General features: G+C 37.2%; 1 protein-coding gene across 3 annotated transcripts in view; it reads right to left on the bottom strand.

Moving 5' to 3' along the window:
* Csmd3 (CUB and Sushi multiple domains 3) overlaps positions 1-21,937 on the bottom strand; it is a 1,262,970-nt gene that overhangs the window by 304,566 nt on the left and 936,467 nt on the right. For all 3 annotated transcript variants that reach the window (XM_029469819.2, XM_021183659.3, XM_029469820.2), the window contains one exon: positions 20,141-20,343. In XM_029469819.2, the coding sequence (XP_029325679.1) occupies positions 20,141-20,343 (203 nt within the window). The remainder of the gene's footprint in view (positions 1-20,140; positions 20,344-21,937) is intronic.

The following is a 21,937-nucleotide window of genomic DNA, read 5'->3' as shown; positions in this document are numbered from 1 at the left end:
TCAGGACTCAAAGGGAGGGAACTCAGATGAAATGTCCAATAGTGGGGAGAGGAAACTTGTAGAATCCACCTCCAGTAGAAAGATAGGGCATCAAGTGGAGGGATGAGGTTGCCATCCCACAATCAAAAACTCTCAGTCAGAATTGTTCCTGTCTAAAAGAACTGCTGGGACAAAATAGAGAAGAGGCCGTGGGAAAGGAGGTCCACTGACCAGCCCAAATTGGGATTCATCTCAAGGGGAGGCTCCAAGGCCTGACACTATTACTGATACTATGGTGTGCTTTCAGACAGGTGCCTAGCATGACTGCCCTCTGAGAGGCCTAACAGTTGAGAGAGACAGATGCATATATTTACACCCAACCAATGGTTGTAACCAACTAATTCAGCTAATACCAGGGACCTCTGTGGTTGAATGAGGGACAGGATGATAGAAGTTGTGGAGGGGGGCAACCCCATAGGAAGACCAGCAGTCTCAACTAACCTGGACCTCCGAGATCTCTCAGACACTGAGTCTCCAACCAGGCAGCATACACTAGCTGGTAAGAGGCCCTGACACATATACAGCAGAAGATTGTCTGGACTGGCCTCAGTAAGAAAAGATGCTCCTAACCCTTGAGAGACCTGAGGCCCAGGGAGTGAGGAGGCCTGGAAGGGTCCAGGAGTGTGGTTGGGGACATCCTCCTGGAAACGGGGGAGGAGGAATAGGATGAGGAAGTGTCTTTTCTGAGAACAGACTGGGAGTTGGATAATGACTGGACTGTAAAAAAAAACGATTAAAGATAACTTAAAAATCTCAAAAAAAAATCTAGATTAGACATTGACAAAAAATAAAAAGATTAATTTTTCAATTTTGACTTTTACATGTATGATTGTATATATTCTTGCTGTACAGGGTCCATGTGTGTATGCCATTACATAGGCATGTTACTATACATGTAGGTACCAGAAGAGAACCAGTCGTCTATGAAGCAGTCATTTCTTAGACATCACCTACTTTTATTTTGAATTCACTCCCTCTCATTGGCCAGGCTCTCACCAAATAAACTAGCTAGCAGGACATGAGCTCCTGAGATCCATTTATAATTTCTTTCCATGTCCTGGGAGAATGACCACATGCTGCCATTCTGTGTACTTTTACTTGTATTCTGGGTTCAAACTAAGGTCTTCATGCTTTTATGGCAAGCACTTAATCAGCTTAGGTATTGTACCTGCCTTACTCTTTTGAGTGGTTGTTTTAATAACAGCATTTCTTAGCCAAGTATTTCAGCCTTTATTTCTAAAAGAATAATGTTTTCTGTCTGGTGATGACAAATGTTAGAAATACTTTGCCTATGGCATATGCTTATTTTCAAAGAGCACCATCTTTTATTGTGCTAAAACCAAATATATTGAATCTATTTTATTTCTTTATTTAACATTCTCATTACCTGTCCTGTAAATAAATAGACTTACAAATTATTATAATTTTATAGTCACATTTTATAAGTGATATTTTATAGGAAAAATTCCAGAACTGCCCTTTGATACCATCTATATATAAGTGAATCTTTCTGCATGCATTATTATAGAATAAATTATGGTACAATGAGAAAATGTATATATTATGTAGAAATTGTTTTAATGCACCTGATTACACTTGATATTATCAATGCACCAAATCCACTGAGAACTATTGTATTTGTATATCAAGTACATGTGACCTTACCATATAAAACTTTGTACTGGGAAGAAATACACTTTTTTCAAATAAGAAAAGATTCTATAAGAGAGAAAGCGTTGAACAAAGAAGAAATACTTGAGAATTGTGTCAATGAGTAAATGATTACAAATTTAGTTGATTATTTAATGTGACTGATTACATTGTCATATTTCAAAACATTGCATGCATTTCAACTATGTAGTCAAAATATTTATTTTACATATTAATTTGTTTCAATATATTATAGATAACCTGAAGATATGAGAACAAAAGAGCAATAACTACTTCTCTATATAATCATGTTCTTATCGTTTTAAATTTTCTATAAGAAAATTTATCTTCCTACCTTTCTTTCATTATGTCTAAGAATGTATAATAGAAACACTCATCTCACATAGCTCAAACAAGCATAGGTATTTTTCATTTATGATATGAATAGCTATTAGGCTTTTGAGCAAATTTGATATATCTTCCTTACAGTTGTATAATAGTGCAAAATAACCACAGTTATTTTTCGTCTTGAAAATGCACTGGGTAGAATAATAATGAATAAACACATTCACAACACTACTTGATTCTTGTGTGTCATTTCTCTTTAAATATTTGATGATGTGAAATAAAATTGTTTTTTGTAAACATTTCAAATACACACAATGTTGCACTTAATGCAGTTGGATAAGCAGCAGGCTGACTATATTGCATAAAGAGAGGGATATTATTCAATTTCTTCCATTTCTATAGATTTTTGCTGCCTTATCTGATAATCTGGCATAGAAATATTTTACCTGTCTTTCTCAGGATTAGATAAAGTGTAACATTCTATTGCAATAACTATATATATATATATACAATTCTATAAAATTATAGATCTTTGAATGAGAAATTAAAACTAATATGTATACATTTTAATTTTGTAGTATATATCTACAATTCTTCATGTAAGGTCATGTTGACTTCCACTAGATCATATATGGCTATCACAAGTCTTTACTTTAATATCTACCATTTTTATGTTATATTTCCATTACCTAAAAACTGACAATATATGTCATATTGTCCTTTATAATGAAGTTGAGTTGAATAACAAAACTTCTTAAACCAGGAAGAGAAAGCCCATCAATAGTACAATCATTCAGGAAACATTTAGAATGTACATGGTGAGCTAGAAATGGATTATTCTCTGGAGAATTTTTTTTTTTTAGTTTGGGTCTTTGCTTTATACATGATCCATCAATTTTTAAAAGGATGTTCAAAAGAATTATTAGGTCCACATTCTTTCATAATTACATTATGTTTTAAGAATACATGAGTGATCCTGTAAGTCAGTTTGCAGTACATGGAGGTGAGAAGGCTAGGCTGACTCCATGACAGGCTTTTTTTTTTTTTTTATTACATATTTTCCTCAATTACATTTCCAATGCTATCCCAAAAGTCCCCCATAGCGCCCCCCACTTCCCTACCCACCCATTCCCATTCTTTTGGCCCTGGCATTCCCCTATATTGGGTCATATAAAGTTTGCAAGTCCAATGGGCCTCTCTTTCCATTGATGGCCGACTAGGCCATCTTTCGATACATATGCAGCTAGAGACAAGAGCTCCAGGGTTCTGGTTAGTACATCATGTTGTTCCAACAATAGGGTTGCAGATCCCTTTAGCTCCTTGGGTACTTTGTCTAGCTTCTCCATTGGGAGCCCTGTGATACATCCAATAGCTGACTGTGAACATCCACTCCTGTGTTTGCTAGGCCCCGGCATCGTCTCACAAGAGACAGCTATATTTGGGTCCTTTCAGCAAAATCTTGCTAGTGTATGCAATGGTGTCAGCGTTTAGAAGCTGATTATGGGACGGATCCCTGGATACGGCAGTCTCTAAATGGTCCATCCTTTCATCACAGCTACGAACTTTGTCTCTGTAACTCCTTCCCTGGGTGTTTTGTTCCCAATTCTAAGAAGGTGCACAGTGTCCACACTTTGGTCTTCATTCTTCTTGAGTTTCATGCGTTTATCAAATTGTATCTTATATCTTGGGTATCCTAAGTTTTGGGCTAATATCCACTTATCAATGAATACATATTGTGTGAGTTCTTTTGTGATTGTGTTACTTCACTCAAGATGATGCCCTCCAGGTCCATCCATTTGGCTAGGAATTTCATAAATTCATTCTTTTTAATAGCTGAGTAGTACTCCATTGTGTAAATGTACCATAATTTCTGTATCCATTCCTCTGTTGAGGGACATCTGGGTTCTTTCCAGCTTCTGTCTATTATAAATAGGGCTGCTATGAACATAGTGGAGCATGTGTCCTTTTTACCGGTTGGGACATCTTCTGGATATATGCCCAGGAGAGGTATTGCTGGATCCTCAGGTAGTACTATGTCCAATTTTCTGAGGAACCGCCAGACTGATTTCCAGAGTGGTTGTACAAGCTTGCAATCCCACCAATGGAGGAGTGTTCCTCTTTCTCCACATCCTCGCCAGCATCTGCTGTCACCTGAATTTTTGATCTTAGCCATTCTGACTGGTGTGAGGTGAAATCTCAGGGTTGTTTTGATTTGCATTTCCCTGATGATTAAGGATGTTGAACATTTTTTCAGGTGTTTCTCTGCCATTCGGTATTCCTCAGGTGAGAATTCTTTGTTCAGTTCTGAGCCCCATTTTTTAATGGGGTTATTTGACTTTCTGGAGTCCACCTTCTTGAGTTCTTTATATATATTGGATATTAGTCCCTTATCTGATTTAGGATAGGTGAAGATCCTTTCCCAATCTGTTGGTGGTTTTTTTGTCTTATTGATGGTGTCTTTAGCCTTGCAGAAGCTTTGTAGTTTCATGAGGTCCCACTTGTCAATTCTCGATCTTACAGCACAAGTCATTACTGTTCTATTCAGGAATTTTTCCCCTGTGCCCATATCTTCAAGGCTTTCCCCCACTTTCTCCTCTATAAGTTTCAGTGTCTCTGGTTTTATGTGAAGTTCCTTGATCCACTTAGACTTGACCTTAGTACAAGGAGATAGGAATGGATCGATTCGCATTCTTCTACATGTTAACAACCAGTTGTGCCAGCACCATTTGTTGAAAATGCTGTCTTTCTTCCACTGGATGTTTTTAGCTCCCTTGTCGAAGATCAAGTGACCATAGGTGTGTGGGTTCATTTCTGGGTCTTCAATTCTATTCCATTGGTCTATTTGTCTGTCACTATACCAGTACCATGCAGTTTTTATCACAATTGCTCTGTAGTAGAGCTTTAGGTCCGGCATGGTGATTCCACCAGAGGTTCTTTTATCCTTGAGAAGAGTTTTTGCTATCCTAGGTTTTTTGTTATTCCAGATGAATTTGCAGATTGCACTTTCTAATTCGTTGAAGAATTGATTTGGAATTTTGATGGGGATTGCATTGAATCTGTAGATTGCTTTTGGCAAGATAGCCATTTTTACAATGTTGATCCTGCCAATCCATGAGCATGGGAGATCTGACAGGCTTTAAACAGGCTTTAAATGGACAGTTCAGGAGAGTGGTCCTAAGAAATGGGCAAGTCTAGGCAAGCCCAGGCAAGTCAGTTACTAGAAAAAAAAATCCAGGCTTCAAGCAGCTAGTCAGAAACTGCCCTACCCTCAGAAGCTGACCTGCTACCTGGCCTAAGGCAAGGACAATGAGTCAGCAGCAGTTTCTAGCTCACCCCCAGCAACAGTTGTTGTTCCCCAGCATCAGTTTCCAGCTCACCCCCCCCCCCATAGTGGTTCTGGAATGTCCCTAGAGATGGGACAAGATAAAAGTCCCCTACCCCTGAAAACCCTAATGTGCTTTGAATTGGGCTTTTGAGACCAATTGGTTGTCTCTACCTCTTGGAGGTGAGAGAGCCCAACATGCTACACTTCTACAGAATAAAACACTTTTTGCATTTGCAAACTATCTGAGTCCCAGATATAATTCTTTGGTGAATTATGGACCCTTACAGAGAGGTAGGACAGGAGAAGAACAAAGCTGCTTAGTGCATGTTGTGGAAAGCCAAACTCAACGATAGTATTCTAAAACACATCTCTGTACATAGAAACATCTTTCATCAATTTGTATGCATTCATTTATTTTGACAAGTAGTTGTTCAACCAAGTAGTACACTTGCTCTTAAGAGATACACATCAATGGAAGACAGTAAAGTCTTAATCCCACTGATATGTGAACCAAAGTAAGAACACATGCAATACCCATTATCATTCGAAATGTTAGGGACTATTTCATTTACCTGTATAGGGCATTAACTTTACATAATAACTTGTAGATGGTGATATAATATTAATATTTTACAATGGTAGGATTTAAGGGATTGAAGAGCACAGAGAATTTCCAGGCATTGGTCTGCTCCCTCATTTTACTGCAGGTCCTCAAACCCTACATTCTTTTCAGTTACAGTAAAACCACCTGGCCTGTGTAAGCTGCACAGAACTTTAGAAAAGCCTACTAAATTGGAATAACCTTGAGCTGGTACAAAAGTTCTGCTATCTTCCACATCCTGGGCTTCAGAACCAATCCTTAATTTACAAACTCCTTCTTTACTGTCTTCTGAACATCTGCTTCTAGGTTTATGTTTCAAAAGGAAACTGTTCCTGCCCTGCTCTTCAAGGCTGTTGTTGTCAGCTCTTGAGCCTGACACTGACCCTGGGTGGTTAAAAGTGTTTTCCATGGTAAATAAAGTTGCTTTTTGCTCATTATATACTTTGGTGGTCCTTTCTTCATTATTTGTGCATCCTGTGAACCCAGCAGAGATGCCTGTTACCTACTGAGTAATTGTCTGAGGTTACTTAGTTTGAGAGCAGTTTAGGCTGCACATCAAGATGACAACTAAAAGCAGAAAAAATGGATTCAAGACTTGAAGAGTCAGGAATGTAAGAAAGATATACAAATGACCAAAGTATGCACTACAAAATGACCAACATGGACATTTAAAAAATTACAAGGATATATAACCATTAACTGTTATGATGATGCTAAAGTAAAAGAAGCATTGGCAGAATGAGTAGAAATTAGGTATCTTATATATGCTGCAAAGGGAAAAATAGTGTAGCTAGTATGGCAAGGGGTTACCCCAAGTTATTCAAACTAAAGCAACAATATGAATCAGCAAACTTGTTTCTGGGTATTTAACCAAAAGACCTGAAATCAGAATCTGGAAAAGACAGTATTTCCACATTCTTTGCTGCCCTAGTCACAACAGCCAAGTTATAGAAACAGACTTGGTTTTCACAGGCACATAGATAAAATGTAGCATATATTTACATAGAATATTTATAATAATAAAACTACTCTGCAATAAGTGGCAACATAAATCAACTGTTATGATCTTATACAAAATGAAACATAAGTCATATAAAGACCAAACTGCATATGCGAACTTATACATAGATAGATAGGTAGATAGATAGATAGATAGATAGATAGATAGATAGATAGATAGATAGATAGATAGATAGATAGATAGAGTACTTAAAACCATAGATTTAGAGTTGAATATTTGGTCACACTTGAAGTTAGGGAGATGAAAATTATTATGAATTATAGTTTTCATATGAAGTGCCCCTCATCATACTTTCTTGGTTCCATAGCACTGTTGTTATATTAATAAATTATAGAAACTTTAAGATACAGGACCTAGTTAGGAAAAGTAGACAACTATATATTGGGATGACTTATACCATAAGAAAATGTGTCCGTGTATTTTCAGTTGTTGGTTGCTGTGCCGGTAGAAAAAAGTGCTGACCAAATATTTGGCATTATCCTCTTAATACATGAGCCAGCCCATTATACACCTTCTACATGTAAATGTTTGTCTTTCCTCACATGATCAAAAGATGATTCTCTGAAAGTACTTTATTAAAAAGCAAGCTACCCATGGGGGAATGTCAAACAATCCTCAGAGCCAACTGGTATCACAAAGAGATGGAAAGGGAGTTGTTCTGCTATTGATTGGTTCATACTGAAATGTGTCTTTTTGCATAAGAAAGTGCTGATGAGATGGGGCAGGAAGTATGGGCAGACCTGCAGGCAGGAGGAGACTCAGCAGATGGAAGGAAATATAGAAGGAGGCAGAAGGGAGAGCAGATGGAGCTGAAGTGGGCAGTGCGGCAACATGGAGAGACAGAATGATGGAGAAGTTGGGTTGTTAGACTGTAGCTGAGAGACTGCCTCAGATAAAAGCGAACAGCTTTAAACTATATAGATGACTTAATTAAACCTCAAGCTCGATCCATAAATGCCCTGCATTAACTACAGGCCTGACTTTGGAGACTACGGATTGTCCTCACCCCTTTCTGTATTCCTTTTCTGTATTTACTATTTTTGTGTAATGAGGGGAATTGCAGGGTGGTCTCCAGTTGAGCTGAGGTCTGAACCCCTATGGTCATAATTCACCTTCATGGCGCTGTAAGCATTCCCTCATGATCCTGGAACTCTGGCCCCTGCCTAAGTTACTGCCCCTCACAGCCCCCACAAGAGAAGCATGGTCAGTAGTCACGTAGGCAATCTCGCTTACTTCTTGTCCCTCACTCTTACCCTCTCTCCCCTCTCTTTGTCTTCTCTTTGTCTTTGTCTCTGTCTCTCTCTCTCTCTTCTCTCTTTCCCCCTGTATTTCTATAATAAAGCTCTTAAACCATAGTCTCTGCTCCATCAAGATCCGCTGTGCACTCACTCTGGTCAGTGATGGGAACCTTTTCCCTCATCCCTCTCTCCTATAACCCCCGGTGGCTTTAGCAAGGTAGCTCTGGGGTCCCCAGGTAGGGCTTCCCCTGGCCACACCCTGAAGATAGAGGAATACCTACCCAGAGATGAGTGGAAGGTAGTTAGCAGCCCTCCTGCCTGGCTGACCAGAGAATACGTGGAACTCAGGTGGGGTGTGGGTCTTTTCCTCCCCCCTCTTCCCCAGGGTCCCCTTTTTTTTTTTTTTTTTTTGGTTTTTTTGAGACGGGGTTTCTCTGTGTAGCCCTGGCTGTCCTGGAACTCACTTTGTAGACCAGGCTGGCCTCGAACTCAGAAATCCGCCTGCCTCTGCCTCCCGAGTGCTGGGATTAAAGGCGTGCGCCACCACGCCCGGCTGAGGGTCCCCTTTTTTAGTTCCACATTATAATAAAAATGTTCCTCCACACCCAAGTTTCTACAATCATGGAAAGTCTCATGAGTATGCAGTCAAGAGACTCTGAAGTGAACCTTCTGAAACTGTGAGTTAAAATGACTATATCTTCATTGTTAAGCATGATGGTGTATGCCTGTCTTTCCATTTTCTCAGAATCCCATCCAGAACGACTGTAACTTTGAAGCTGGCTTGATAAATACACTTAGATATGTACAATAGTCATCTTTCACAATGGAAACAAATTAAAATGCCTGAATCTACCGCTGTGCTTTCTTAGCCTTTGTAAGGCTCTCAACTCTATTGTCAAGAATATTAAATCAAAATAAAATAAAACAAATCTACTCTTTTATGTTGTTTCTGCTGAAACGTTTGTCACTGCTATGCCAAAGAATATAGGAAAATTGCACCAGGGAATTACAGTGATAGCTATAGCTAAATATGATTGCTTGTGTTTTAACTCCTTGTTAAAAGTTTTTGGAAATAATTTGGAAAAATTGAGGAGTGACAGAGAAGGCTCAGTATGGTGTGAAGATTATATAATGGATGATAACACTGGGCTTCAGATAGGATGTTGAAAGCAATAGATGGTCAAGTCTATGTTCAAAATGTCTCCCCTAAGAATGAAGATGCTGTGAGGGGTTGGGTGGAGATCATCCATGCTACATCCTACCTAAGAATTTGTCTGTGTCTTGCCAATGTCCAGTCTTTAAGGAAGACAAACCTACAAAGTCTTGAGTATTAGGGTATGCTAGGGAAATGGCCCAGTCTGATTTTATAGGAGTTTACAGGTACAAGTTTCTGTCAGTATCAGAGGAAACTCTTAAGTTGGACTTTTGCATAACACAGACTTTAGTGACTCTTGAAAATGGACATTATGAAATGATCAAATAATCTTGGAAATCAGGAGTAGAATCTTACCATTTGAATATTACAGAATCATATTGTTGGGAATAGCTTTGTGCATTGTATATTCAGTTGCTAATTTTTGTGCCCAGATATCTGGTCCTCATGTTAGCCTTGTCATAATTATTGAGCCATTTCCTGCATCAATGTAGTGTAAAGAATGTTCCCCAATTACCTATGGTCGGGCAATAAAGAGCTGATTGTCCAAATTAGCTGAACAGAAGAGAATACAGGTTTCCTTCAGATTGGTTTGGAGGGAGCAGAGAGAGAGGGGGAGGGGGAGGGGTGAGGGAGGGGGAGAAGGAGGCAGGAAGGGTTGGGGAGAGGGAGAGGGAGAGAGAAAGAGAGGAGGAAAAAAGGAGTGTGGTAAGGAGAGGAGAGGAGAGGAGAGGAGAGGAGAGGAGAGGAGAGGAGAGGAGAGGAGAGGAGAGGAGAGGAGAGGAGAGGAGAGGAGAGGGGAGTGGAAGGAGAGGGGAGGGGAGTGGAAGGGGAGGGGAGGGGAGGGGAGGGGAGGGGAGGGGAGGGGAGGGGAGGGGAGGGGAGGGGAGAGGAGAGGAGAGGAGAGGAGAGGAGAGGAGAGGAGAGGAGAGGAGAGGAGAGGAGAGGAGAGGAGAGGAGAGGAGAGGAGAGGAGAGGAGAGGAGAGGAGAGGAGAGGAAAGGAGAGGAAAGGAGAGGAGAGAGAAAAGACCATGAGGAGAGAAAGGTGTAAGGGACCACATGGAGAGACCAGGATAATTTGCCCTGAGGTCACTGTGAGAGAATAGCCATGAGACATGTGAACCATAATGATCTAGGGCAAGAGCAGATGGCAAGCAATGAAACATTTTATTGTGTAGTGGGTATCCTAGTATGTTTAAAATAGCTCAGAACATACCCAGATTAATGCTGCATCTTATTAATAAATATACTAAGTCTCTGTGTCATTTATCTGGGAACTAAAATATCTGCAGCATAGCATAGAAATACCCTGCATATATTCTGGAAGAAAGAGGATGGCGGTAAAACCACAAAGAATTACAATTTCATCATATCTTGACAATTTGGTTCCCAGCTGGTGGTGTTACTTAAAGGAAGTGCTGGAATCTTTAGTGGGTGAGCTGTACTTGAAAGATATATGTTGCTGAATGCATGTCTTTGGGGATATATCTTGCCAAGGTCCCCTCTTTCATTAATTATTTGTTTCTTGTCTGCCATGAGTTAAAGGCATTGCTCTGTCCCACAATTCTTATTGTTATATCCTGTTCAAGAACAATGGGCCAGGCAATTGGAGATTAAATCTTTCTAGAGCATATTTAATTTAACATTTCACTAATTTAATTTTTAAGGTTTTATTTATTTTATTTGCATGAATGTTTTGCCTGCATGCTTGTAAATTAAAACCTGCCCATGGCAGTCAGAAGTTGTTGACTTCCCCTGGAACTATTGTTAGAGCAACCATGTGCAATCTGAGAATTGAACTCGGGACCTCTGCAAGAATAAGTATTGATCTTAACCACTGAGCTTACTCTTTAATCCCTATATCAATTCGTCCTTTTACAGGCAAATTATCAGTGAATGTTTGATAGTAAAATATATTTATAAATTATTCTAAAACATATATATATATATATATACACACACAAATGTAGCGATATAAGGGATTATGTTTTTTTTCATATACCATATGTAGTAAATTAACTAGGTTGATAAATAGTAATAAAACAACTATTCGAAATTCATTTCTTGCTATCTTTGGAAATTTTTTTTTAACATTGTCTAGGTAAGTTTGTGAAACATCATTGGACATTACTGTGTGGTCTTTTCACAGTAGCCATTTCAGCTGAACTCACTTTTCTTATAGACTTCTTCACAGCTATCAATATAATTAAAAGTTTATATGATATATATCTTCGCTATTATTTATATATATACATACATATATATGCATATATATATATATCTTATGAATCATATTACTATCGAAAGACATACTACAATGTAGTAAGAACATTTTGTAATAAAATAATCCATTTGTAACTCACACTGTGAAATAAATATCAAACATACTCACAATGCAATGAAATTTATAAGTCTACAACTCAACTATTAGTCTTTGTTCCTATATACTTTAAGAATAGACTTTCAATGAATTCTGCAAATCACAGCCTGGAAACTTTTGGGTAGATTCCATAGTACAGTATAGCCTATGGCATGAATTGTTGTCACACAAAACTGGCTCTCAGGGCAATGGTATCAAATACCTTTGCTACTACCATCCACGATCAGTATGGGTTACAGAGTACATATCTGAGAAAATGTAAGTTTATCTATAAATATCCTACATTCTGAGAAGGGAGTGTGTAAAAGAGGGAAGGCATCTGAAAGAGGTTGAAAAAATAAATACTGATAAAAGTATTTGGCTTTTAGCTTTAGTCTTGTGCTATAAATACTCTAAGTGCTGCAAACATAGGCCACATACTATCAGAAAGGTTAAATACAGAACAGAGACCTAAAACATTATAGTGTATCTCATTTTAACTGCAAAGTTATGAAGATACTTCATTAAGAATGAAAAATACAGGACAAACACTGAACTGGTCACTGTTCTTGAATAAATATAAACTACAAATATCAGGAGCAACAGAGGACACATAACAATTATAATACAACCTGTTCATAGTGCCAGCACAGGCTAAATATAGTGACTAATTCTGCTTATACGTTTTTGTATACTAGAAGTGATGTGGAGCTAGACTTTGAAAATGGCTATGAGTTTATTGCTTTTTGAATATAGGTATAAACTTTCCAACAATATTGAAGAGACTTTGCAAAATAAAAAATAATAAAAAAAAGAGTAGTGATGGACTATATCCTCTATTTCCAGGGTACTGGAGACAGATGAATTATACAAATAAATGTGGGACCATGAGGCTAATAGGTTATTTGTGTACAGTGATGGGTAATACTGGGTGTCACCTTGACACACCTGGGAAGAGGAAACCACAGTTGAAGTACTGCCCCTATCTGATTGACCTGGGTACATATCTGTGGGTCATTTTAATGACTCCTAATTAATGGAGTAGGCTTCAGCCCACTGTGGATAGAACCATTTCTAGGCAAGTGGGTCTATTCTTATAGGAAAGAGAGCTGAACAAGCCATGGGAACAAGACAATAAGTGGCATTTCTCCATGGTCAGCTTCTTCCTTGGTTCCTCTGCGAGTTTTTGCTTTGACTATCCTCAGTGATGTAGTGCAACATGTAAGCTTTTTGTGGTAAGAGCAGGACACACAGGTTGAAATCTGTCAGTGTCTTAAATCACAGGAACAGAAAGCAAATTACAGCCGGTACATAATGCAGAGGTTTTACATCTAATAACAGAATTTTTCAGCTTCAAACTGAACTCAAAGCATTAAATAGTTTTAAACAGTAAAGTGATATGCAGGTTTTACTTCTGACAGCCAGCCAGCCAGAATTGTGGAGAAAAATATGGAGGGATAATGAAGTGAATGGCTAGTTGACTGTCACCCAGTGTTTGAAACAATAATGAGGACAGGAACAAAGGCAATGGTGTCATGCAGTCCTTAAAGGCTGCCAGACTTCAACCTATCCTAGTGAAGCCATCTATTTCTTTGAGAATTTTCAACAGTAGAAGTTATGAGCCTTAGTGTTTTGTATTACCCAGCAGGTACTGATTCTTAATGGAGAGGTCAAAGAATGAAGAACAGAGAAAATGCTCTGTCAAAATTAACTATTCTGTGGGCAAATGACAGCATGATACCTCCCTGTAGAACTGAAGTGGAACAAGACAGGCAGATTACAAATTTAAGTAGGGGATATAGAGGCTGACCTGCTGAGAAGCCAGGACAGGGTTTAGGACAGCATGAGGTGGCAGTGTCAGACTTAAGTAGCTCTGATTAAGCAGAAGTGCCTTGCAGATTATAACACCAAGAGGCAAAGCGACAGAATCTACAAAGTATGAACAGATCATGAAATAGAAGCTGTGAGGCTGCTGATGGTGGCTTGGTGAAGACTCTAAAGTTGCTATGCAACCTGCATTTCAGTTAAATTCACATTATACTGAGTATTGTGAAATGAATTTCACTGGTTATGTTTTTTGTGAAGACATTTCCTGTTTGTCTCTCTCATTCTTTTTTACTTATTAATCTAAATTCAAATGTTTAAAATCATTTTATTGTATATATTATGCTAAACATCTTACATGTGCTCTAATCTATCACCCCATCTCCCACTAATTCTTTCAGTAGATAATTAATGAGACGAACAAGCTTATTTCTCTAAGTCAGCTGGATAATTTCAAAAAATAACTTAGAAAATGTGAAGACTATTCTTTGCTGTCAACTTGATTATATCTGGAATGAACTGCAATTCAGAACTGGAGGGCACACTTGTGAAATATTATCTGCTAGGTTTGAAGTGGGTGAATGCACGTCTAATCTAGAACTTTGAGGTAGGAAACCACACATCTTTGATCTGGATCTTGAGGTAGGAAGACATACCTTTAATATAGGCCATACCTTCAAGTGGAATTCTATATAAGGACACAGAAGAGGGAAGCTTTGGCTTATTACCTGTTTGCCATTGACTTGCTAGAACATCCATTCCTCTACTGGAACCTACCTCTTTGGTTTCTAGCATATTCATACTGAAGTCCCGCTGCTAGCAAACATTGTTGGATTAGCTGAACTGCAGTCTGTAAGTCATTCCATACATATATAATCATTCCACGTGTTCTGTGACTATAAAGAAAACTGACTAGTACAGCAGATGGGATTTGTCTGTTACTTTTGTAGTGTGGATGTAAGTTACTTGACCTTTGGTTTTTTGTTTGTTTGTTTGTTTGTTTGTTTGTTTGAGACAGGGTTTCTCTGTGTAGTCCTGGCTGCCCTGGTAATCACTCTGTAGATCAGGCTGGTCTCAAACTCAGAAATCTGCCTGTCTCTGCCTCCCAAGTGCTGGGATTAAAGGCATGCACCACCATGCCTGGCTTGACCTTTGTTTTATCAGCAAATATTTCTCACTTGGAGTGGCCCTGTGCTAGGCCCTAAAGATAACAGTAATTAAAACAGATGTATTAATTTTAATCTAGGACAGGAATGACAGAATCTGTCCTCAAGAGTGATTTGTGACTAGAATGAATCTGAAGCTTCTTGTTTTAGCTAGATGTCACGTGTACATTCTCTGTTCCTTCTTTTATATAAAATAATATCTTAAATGTGCACAAAAATTATTGGATATCTATAACCTTTATATTTTTTTAAAAATAACTTCATGGTTTCTCTCTGTACTAGTATTACCATTATACCTATGAAAGTTATAAATATTTTGATAGCATAAGATAAAATTTTTCTTTTTTAATAAGCTAATTATAGGAAGCTAGATCTAAAACACAGTCAAAACTGTCAATCAGTAGCCACAGAACACTTATGTGGGAGATTTCAGTCCTATATAACAGGTGCATGGAAATCACTTCTGTTTGACAGCTTTTGCTTTTTATTTAGAATCAGAAAGCACCCAAAGCAAGGAAAGAATGGAAGCTCATTAAAAACCTGACTAAAATATGAATTATGATTTTCGTTTTTTTCCAGTATGCATTTTACTTTAACCAGTGACTAGCAAATACAGAAGTGGATGCTCATAGTCATCTTTAGGATGGAATACAGGGCCCCCAATGAAGAAGCTAGAGAAAGCACCCAAGGAACTGAAGGGGTGTGCAACCCTATAGGTGGAACAACAATATGAACTAACCAGTATCCCCCAGAGCTTGTGTCTCTAGCTGCATATGTAGCAGAAGATGGTCTAGTCGGCCATCATTGGGAAGAGAGGCCCCTTGGTATTGCAAACTTTATATGCCTCAGTACAGGGGAATGCCAGGGTCAAGAAGTAGGAGGGGGTGGGTAGGGGAATTATGATTTTCTAAACTTCCTTGGTTTAGAATTTTTCAAACATAATTTTAGAGACTTTTCTATCTGAAAAATTAAAAAAAATACCTTGGGCATTACTGCCCCTACCAAAACTGTTTTACATAGATATTTAGGTAAACAAAAAATTCATAATATATTTACTACAGTAAAAATGATAATTAAAAGCTCTCTAGGAAAGTTAATTGCTGAATAAATTATTCTGATCTTTATTTGAAAACATGACATCTAGGGGAATCCTAAGAGACATTTTATCCAAGAAGGAATATTAATGCTAAAGTGCAAGGAAAAATTTAAGTACAATATATCAGAAGTAACTTTTAAGGAGAAGGAACATTTGATGACTAAAAATCAGGGGCAGCAGTTTCCATAGTGTGTAAGTGTGTGAGTATGTGTGTGTGTGTGTAAGTGTGTGTGTGTGTGTACATGTATATGTGTCTATATGATGTGTGTGTGTGTAGATTTACTTGAACAAAGGGAAGATACATTTGGAGACCTTGAGAGGAATATTATGCTTAATGTGTGGTCCTTAGCATACTTTACTAGGATGAGTACATGGGTGGAAGGCATAAATAGATTTCTTGGAAAGAAGAATTTAAATGGACTTTGGAGTGGCCAACTGTCACCTGCAAGCTAACTTTGTCTATACTGATGGATACTTAGCCCGGTAGTTCATTCACATCCCTGCTAATACCACTTGCTTTATTTGACAATTACTTGTTGTTTACTACAATTCCTATTCTCTACTTCTCTGTCTGCTCACAGGGTTGCGTGTTAGACTTTATGTCAACGGAATTCAAGGAAGGGTCATTTGAGAAGAAATCTCAATTGAGAAAATGCCTCCGTAGGATTGCCAAGTAGACATGATTATAGGACACTTTTCTGGATTTATGTTTGATATGGGATGGATCTGTACATTGTAGATGGAGCCACCACTGGGGTGCTTCTCGAGGGGTGTATGAGAAATCAGGATAGGCAAGCCTGGAAGCAGCACACCCCATGGCCTCTGCTTTATTTAGTTCCTTCCTCCAAAGCCCTGGCCTACTGAGCAACTGCCCTGACTTGTTTCAGTGCTGGAATGTGACTAAAGAGTTGTAAGCTGAAATAAACCCTTTCATCTTCAATTTCTTTTAGGACTGGGTGTTTTATTATACTAATAGAAAGCCTAACTAAAACACATTGTAAAAAGGCAAAAGTCCTTTTCCAACAGGCAAGTACGAACTTTTCCTTTGCTTCATTCCTTCTCACTGTTCAAATTGTCCTTAATACCATTCTTTGAGTACAGGGTTCCCTTTGGTGGAGTGTTTTAATCATGATCAAGATGACAAATTAACTAAGCTATATTATATTATAATGCAAATGTACAGTTAATTTTTCTCTAACACATAATACATATTCAATATCTGTATATACATGTATACATGTCACTATATATCTGCAATAATTTAAATGTTGCATATATCTTTTCAATAATGATACAATAGTGATAACTGTTAAGCATTTTCAATTTATCAGGCTTGATATTCATCTACCTTCAGACACAAGTGGATTATGTTCTAGATTTCTGGTAGTTATATGACTGTTAATAAACCAGTTGACCTTCCAGCCTCTGTGTACTTATCTATGAAGTGTATGCTAGCAGATATTTTTTACAGATGTGTTGGGATCAAATAAAATGTTGTACATAAAAGCAAAATTGAGGGATCTTGGCGATAATTAAGACATCATGCATGAAAATAACTACCTTTTTATTTTAGAAGCTCAGTAAACATATGCAATATTACAAAAGGTGTTCAGGAGAGAATTTTGCATTAATTGATTGTATCTAAGATATACTTATGAACTGGGTGACTACAGTAAGTATATTGGAATATTCATGCAGTAGTGTACATTTCTGATCATCTATTATAAAGGAAGATTTTTTGAGACTTCTAAAAGTTGAATATGACCTACAAATACAACACATATGAAAAATAAGCCATTCATTTTACAAACATTTATAAAAAACCCCTAGGAATGAATTAAAACTAGATGGGCTTTGAATTCACAGATACATATCCAAGTACATTTTACATTGTTCTATACAGAATCCCATCATGGCAGCCATTTTAAGCACTAACTGTATTACTAATGTAGAGAAACTAAAGCTGTTGCTAAACTACCATTAGAAAGAATGAAGGTTGAACACTTCTCTGTCATCTTATTCATACTTAAAAACCTTAGTAAATACAAGGAAAAATGCAAAAAATAGAATAGACCTATATGATATGAGAAATGAAAAATAAACAAACCCACAAAATGATAATTATTTGAGTGATCGTTTTGATAGAATTGGACACACTATTTCAGTGAGGCCACAGTGTAGGTGTAGGTATAGCCATGACTGCCCTTTTCTTTGGGTGTTGGAGATCTAAGTTCAAGTTCTAATACTTACAGAAAAAGTACTTTTATCTACCAAAACAACTCTCTAGTCCCTATTCTGTTTTCCTTTTCTTTTCATGAATAATAAAATATGTAATAAAATGCATAAAATATACTATGTATTTTATTATTCACCGTATATTAATTATTGTAATAATAGAATATATAATAAATTTCTATTTAATATATTAATATTATATCATTATTATGTGTAAAATATAATATTAATATTGTGATAGAATACTATTCTTCTAGTTATTTAAAAATATATAAGATAAAAATTAAAAATAAATATTCTTATGCTACATCCACTCTAGTAGCGACAAGCGTGAAAAGACTAGAAACCAGACCCAATCCTGAGGCGAAAAGTTCACGGAAACTTAGTCTCCTGAACCTTGGCATCCTGTATAATGAATGTTCCAAACCTGTCCTTGCGAATGGATCTGTGTGCTTTCTTTCAGTATTATTTTACTATAGGTGCCTCCAAGCAATGACTTACCAAATACATAAGCAAAATAGGACTTTGCTTCCTGGCTTTCACCAATGCCCTAGGTAATCCTTGAGCCGACCCTGGGCTTGGAATTCAATGAGAATGTTACCTATTCAGTGACATTCAGTATTGACTCTAGTATTGTAAGAGAGAGAGTGAAAGAAATAAGGCATTAACTATCGACTACATAGAGTTAGAAATCTCAGGGCAAGCTTAGCAAAGTAAGTTTAGAATTGTTATTAGAGTTATGTTTGGCAGACTACATTACTTATTAGTAGAAAGTCCCCCACACTATCACTTAGAATAAAAGCCAAGCTGCTTCCATATACAGGAATTTACAGTGGTATAGGAAGTAGATCAGGCTGTGGTTTTAGAGTATTGCATTATTCATGAGAAGGTTAACTAGGGGGTGGGTAGGGGAAGAAATCTCAATTGAGAAAATGCCTCCGTAGGATTGCCAAGTAGACATGATTATAGGACACTTTTCTGGATTTATGTTTGATATGGGATGGATCTGTACATTGTAGATGGAGCCACCACTGGGGTGCTTCTCGAGGGGTGTATGAGAAATCAGGATAATTAGAACCATGACTTGGGCATGAAAGCCCTTGCCCCGGGAGTGTAAAGACCTCACAACTGGCTTCTAAGAATATAGCTGACCTTAGATAGAGCTGACTTTGTCTCAGTTGTTTTATTACCCAGTTCCTGCCAGTCTTTATGTTTGCATTCCTCTATTTTGTGTAAGAGTCACAAAAGAGTTACCAGATGGTAACCTCATTGTACCTTACCAATGTGTCTCCTATCTTCCCTATTTTATTCTGTATTAAAACTCTGGTGCTCAATTTGACATTACATTCAGATACAGCACACTCCCTTGCGTCTGATTGTGTTTGTCATTTCTCACTGACAACTGCCCACCTTGATTTCTCCCAGGGATTGAGAGGGGCCAACTGAGGCCAGTCTGTGGCATTCTTTATTTCCTATTTTTTAAAAAGCCCTTTCATACAGTATGATCTTGTGTTATCCCAGGCTGATTATAATTAGTTTGAATAAACATAATGTTTCAAGTGTGGAAAATTTCACACCACATCTCATGTAATCAGTCTCAGTGAAAATGCAGGTGTACAATAGTTATATGATAATATGTTCAAGTTATCTTTCTAAGGTGTACATGAAACATAAATGAATTTTTCATTTAAAAGGTTTTCTCATTCCTAAAATATCTCATTAGGCTATTTTAAATATCCACAAAGTCATAAAAAAATCTTAGTCTGAAACACTTCTGATCTCAAGAATTTTAAATGAGGGGTGTTCAACTTATTCAAGATTGAGATATAATTACTTCTTCAATTGAACTATTTTAACACCATTATAATTTTAAGCATTATTTCTTTAGAGCTGGTAATTAATAAACAAAGTAAATTGCAGTTATTTTTCCCAAGTATATTTTGTTTCACCTTCTGTGAAACAAGAAGACCATAACTAATATTTAACATTTATAATACTGAAAAAGAAAATATAGAGGAGTAATTTTTATGGGATAATTGTACATTTCTTTTTGCTTTTGGAAATCAAACAGAAAAAAAGCTTACTTGAAAACTGAATTGCGAATCCAGATTTGCTGATATAAAAGTCCGTATCAAATTGGATAGTCACTATGTTGAGGGTGCTGTGAATTCCATCAGGAATAAGAGATCCACTAACTTCCTTTAATAGCATCTCATTTTCTGGTGGACCATCCCAAACTCGGAGTATATCATGTGAGGCTTCTGTATCGAAAGCAAGAAACTGTAGGCTGTGGGAAAGCCATACATCTTTGGTTATTTTAAATAAGGAAAAGAATCATATTAACAAAAGAATCGAACAAACATATATTTTTGCTTTGAATCTCTGCAACTCTTTTCTAAGAATAAAGAGTAAATTGTGTAATGGAAAGTATAACAAAAAAGAATGTTTTTGAACAGCAGAATATACTTCCTTAGACGAGCATTTAAGACATGATTTCAACATTATTGCAAATTACAGAAATCCTAAGTAGTCATTTTGTTCAATGTTCATAAATTTTAACTCTGGTAATAAAATAAATACTTACAAAGGACAGTCTATGTGCCAGTAACTTTGAACAAAATGCATTACTAATACTTTGTATAATCGCTGTAATGGCCTTATGGCGTAGAAACCATTTTTATCTCAGTTTTTTGGATGTTGTGAATGGAGTCTGGATATATCAAATGATTGCTGAAAGAGTATCTGTGTCACTCATTAAATTTAATTGTCTGACTTCACAGCACATGCTTTTACCGCTTGATTACATTAAAGCTGGTCTACTTTGTGCTAATCTGTATAAAATTATCATGTTATTTTTGGTTCCATTGTGAAACATGGCTAGACACTTTGTATATGATTTATGATTGATATTTAACTATCAGAACTTTCTATTTTTATATATTAATATCAAAAGCTGTTTGTTAATGAAAAGATCCCAGAGTCTTGCAAAATTAATTTTTTTGTCTAATATTTTTAACCTTAACTGAAACGATGCTGTCCTAAAGATCCAAAGGTTGAGGATAGAGGTGCCATAGGCCATTCTGAGTTCTTTGAGTTGCTTTATATTACAAAAGCAATGCAGTAGTTCATACTTCATTCAGTGAAGTTTACCACCTTGAAACATGTCTGAATTTTATTTACATCAGATAGCAAAAATTTTCAGATTGGCTTAAAGCTATTCTTCTTCTTCTTTTTTTTTAAATTGGTTATTAGAGATAAGGTTTCTCTGTGTTGCCCTGGCTGTCCTGGAACTCACTCTGTAGACCATGCTGGCCTTGAACTAAGAAATCCACCTGCCTCTGCCTCCTAAGTGCTGGGATTAAAGGTGTGTGTTACCACTGCCTAGCCTTAAAGCAATTCTTACTTTTAACATTACTGTGAATTCTAATGGACTAGTTGTTTCCTATGTTAAGGACGTGTGGTTGGTTCAGTTATTAATTTACACCCAGTTGAAGTCCTAAAAGCAAAGCTGGATTGGGAACTTATAAAAGCCATGAAACCTGACATGTGAATTTAGGAGGCATGGTTTGGAATTTATCAGGCTGCTATGACATGACGATGTGGGAACTTCCTATCAAAACTCAACAGGAAAGAGAAATCAAATATAGTTAAAGGGTCAGAAAGCAGACTCTTCAGAAATGTGCCCAAGAACAGGGAAGAGAGGAGCTGTCAAGGCCTGCATTTATTTATTTATTTATTTATTTATTTATTTATTTATTTATTTATTTATTTATTTATTTTTGGTTTTGTCGAGACAGGGTTTCTCTGTATAGCCCTGGCTGTCCTGGAACTCACTGTGTAGACCAGGCTGGCCTCGAGCTCAGAAATCTGCCTGCCTCTGT

Source organism: Mus caroli, unplaced genomic scaffold, assembly GCF_978045245.1.
Source record: "Mus caroli unplaced genomic scaffold, Mus_caroli_1 scaffold_16, whole genome shotgun sequence".
NCBI lineage: Eukaryota > Metazoa > Chordata > Mammalia > Rodentia > Muridae > Mus > Mus caroli.
The sequence above is the reverse complement of the archived record's forward strand: the minus strand, read 5'-3'. Positions and strand labels throughout refer to the sequence as shown.